Source organism: Littorina saxatilis, unplaced genomic scaffold, assembly GCF_037325665.1.
Source record: "Littorina saxatilis isolate snail1 unplaced genomic scaffold, US_GU_Lsax_2.0 SUPER_12_unloc_3, whole genome shotgun sequence".
Lineage (NCBI taxonomy): Eukaryota > Metazoa > Mollusca > Gastropoda > Littorinimorpha > Littorinidae > Littorina > Littorina saxatilis.
The window spans coordinates 64625-66866 of NW_027125701.1; the positions used below are offsets into that span (position 1 = coordinate 64625).

The 2242-nt window shown below is 50.1% G+C and overlaps 1 protein-coding gene across 1 annotated transcript; it reads right to left on the reverse strand.

Annotated features, from left to right (window-relative positions):
- Positions 1 to 371: 371 nt before the first annotated feature.
- Positions 372 to 2002, reverse strand: LOC138954176 (uncharacterized protein F54H12.2-like). The gene is made up of 2 exons (XM_070326078.1): positions 1771 to 2002; positions 372 to 1645 (listed from the first exon to the last, which is right to left on the reverse strand). Exons 1-2 carry the CDS (start codon positions 2000 to 2002, stop codon positions 372 to 374), a joined length of 1506 nt encoding a protein of 501 aa, XP_070182179.1.
- Positions 2003 to 2242: the final 240 nt, after the last annotated feature.

The following is a 2242-nucleotide window of genomic DNA, read 5'->3' on the forward strand; positions in this document are numbered from 1 at the left end:
CATTCATAGACAGTCCCTTGCAACGAAGCAAGAGAAAGAATAGACAGTAATGTCCACACACAGTAGTGAACAACCCTTGCAGTGTCACAGGATTGTAGTGGTATCTTTCGCCGTGACGAGCCAAGAATCTTCGGAATGTTGGTTGAAACGGAGGCAGACCATAGGAATCAAAATAATCTACATCACCGTGACTCTTCTCCATGTAGATCGCAACCCAGTGTTGACCAGGCAATGCGCTGGATCTGTGTTACACCCGAGGGCGCAGGGGTAGGAAGAGATTTTCTTGGGAAGTCGATCTCGAGCAAAAACACCAGCAAAACATCTCGAGGTCCACGGATGCGTCTTTAGCGCCTTTCTGATTTCCTCAGTGTTCATGCTGAGTAGTCAAACAGGACGTTCCGACTGCGATCAATCTCAATGATGTTGTCAAACTCTGCATCGACGATGATGTTGATGGTTCTGGGCAGAGCCTTGGCGAAATGCATCTCCAGACGCACGTTCCCCTCTTTTATGAGCTCAAAGTGGCCCTGATTAGACAGATCAGGCGTGAGATCAAAGGCAAACAAGGTGTACCCTTTATCATAGTCGTCGATGGAGATGTCATTGCCCTCATCTTGGTGCAGTCGTTCCGTTCCCAAGAACAGAGACAAGTAGCTGCGTACAACATGACGCTCATCAAAATCCGGCTGCAAGGGTTTGGCTGGGACTTGCATTCCATCCACATACAGTGCCAGGAAATTGATAGAGTGATGCTGAAACTCGAAGGGATTGCGAGGGTACGAGCCATTGAAAGCTTCATTGTCCACGCAGCCAATAACAACTCTCCTGGGAAGCTGGCCCAGAAAGAGATTTTCCTGGTTCACAGTCAGGTTGCCGTTGGACACGGAAAAGATCTTGGTTTCCACACGGCGAATGGGGTACTTGACTGTAGTTTTCTCCAGTGCTTTAATGTGCGCTAGTTGCACACTGGGCTGCAGCTTGACTTTTCGGATGTACAGCACAGCAGACTGAAGCTTTACTTTAAAATTGGGGTTCACTGCTCCAGACATCAGGGAAAAGCTATCCTTGGATCTCACTAGCCGAATTCTCAAGTTCACTCCATTGATGAGGTAACGCTCTTGAAAAAAGAGGTCGCCATGAAGACGACCCATGAGCTCCACGCTTTGGCTGCTGGCTGTCCAGCGGCTTCGGGCGGTAAAACCGTCATTTTGACCTGTGTGCATGTGGCCTGCAGTGTCCTTGGCCCACAGAGCTGCTGTAAGGTGTGAAGCTTTGGCCGCTGGTCCGTAGCTGAGAAGCGTTTCAATGTAGGCTCGGTAAGGGTAGGTGTTGGTGGAGGAAGAAACCAGCTTCTCGTTGAGGCTGAGATCCACTTGAGAAAAAAGTGAGTGCAAAAATAGATTTGTAGGGCCCACATTGGCACCTTCGGCCAGGTTAGAGCCATCCTGGTTTGTGATTTTCAGGGAGACGACCAGAAGTGTGTTGGCCAGGTCAATGTAATCATCTCCAGTACCGGCCACGTAGAATTCCAGCGGTCCTTGGTCAGTAAGAGTGGCAACAGGATGGTATTCCACCCACTGCCCATGGTCAATCTGACTCTGAGTGGAAGGCACCGCAAAGAGATCTAGTTCACTTTTCACACAAGCTGAGGAATGAGAGTGCACAAGAGCCATCATGCAAAAATGTCTTTCTTTCTTTTCTTGGATATCTGCTTTCTTGGTGATTGCAGGTTAAGACTGTCGTCTCGGGCAGGGTGTTGTCGTTTTATACCCTTGGGCCTCATGGTGCTGGTGTTGACTGTCTTGGCTCTAACACTGGGAGCCTGGAGAGGTGGTCCCAGGGCACTGGCTAGGTTAGTAAACCATCGCTGCGCACTCCGTTTAGCCCCCTTTTTGGCAACTCGTTTGACATCCTTGCCCCTTAGAGCAGCTTTAGTAACAGCCTGACCTACGTTCAAGACGTCTTTACCCACGCTCTTCATGCCGCTTTTGAGCAGAGGCATGGCTGTGCGCGCGATTCCGCTCAAAATGGCCCCTAACCCATACCCTCGTTGCACGGCTCCACCAACAAAACCAGGCAGGCCACTCCCTGCTTGGTTTGTGTTGTAGTTGTCATAGCTTCCGGCATCCACCTGATGAGGAGTACGGGGTCGTCCCATATTTGCTTGTCCACAGAATCAATTCCTTCGGCGCAAGTGAAGTGTGATGATCACCTTCCCTAGTTCAAATGGAACAAGTCGGCC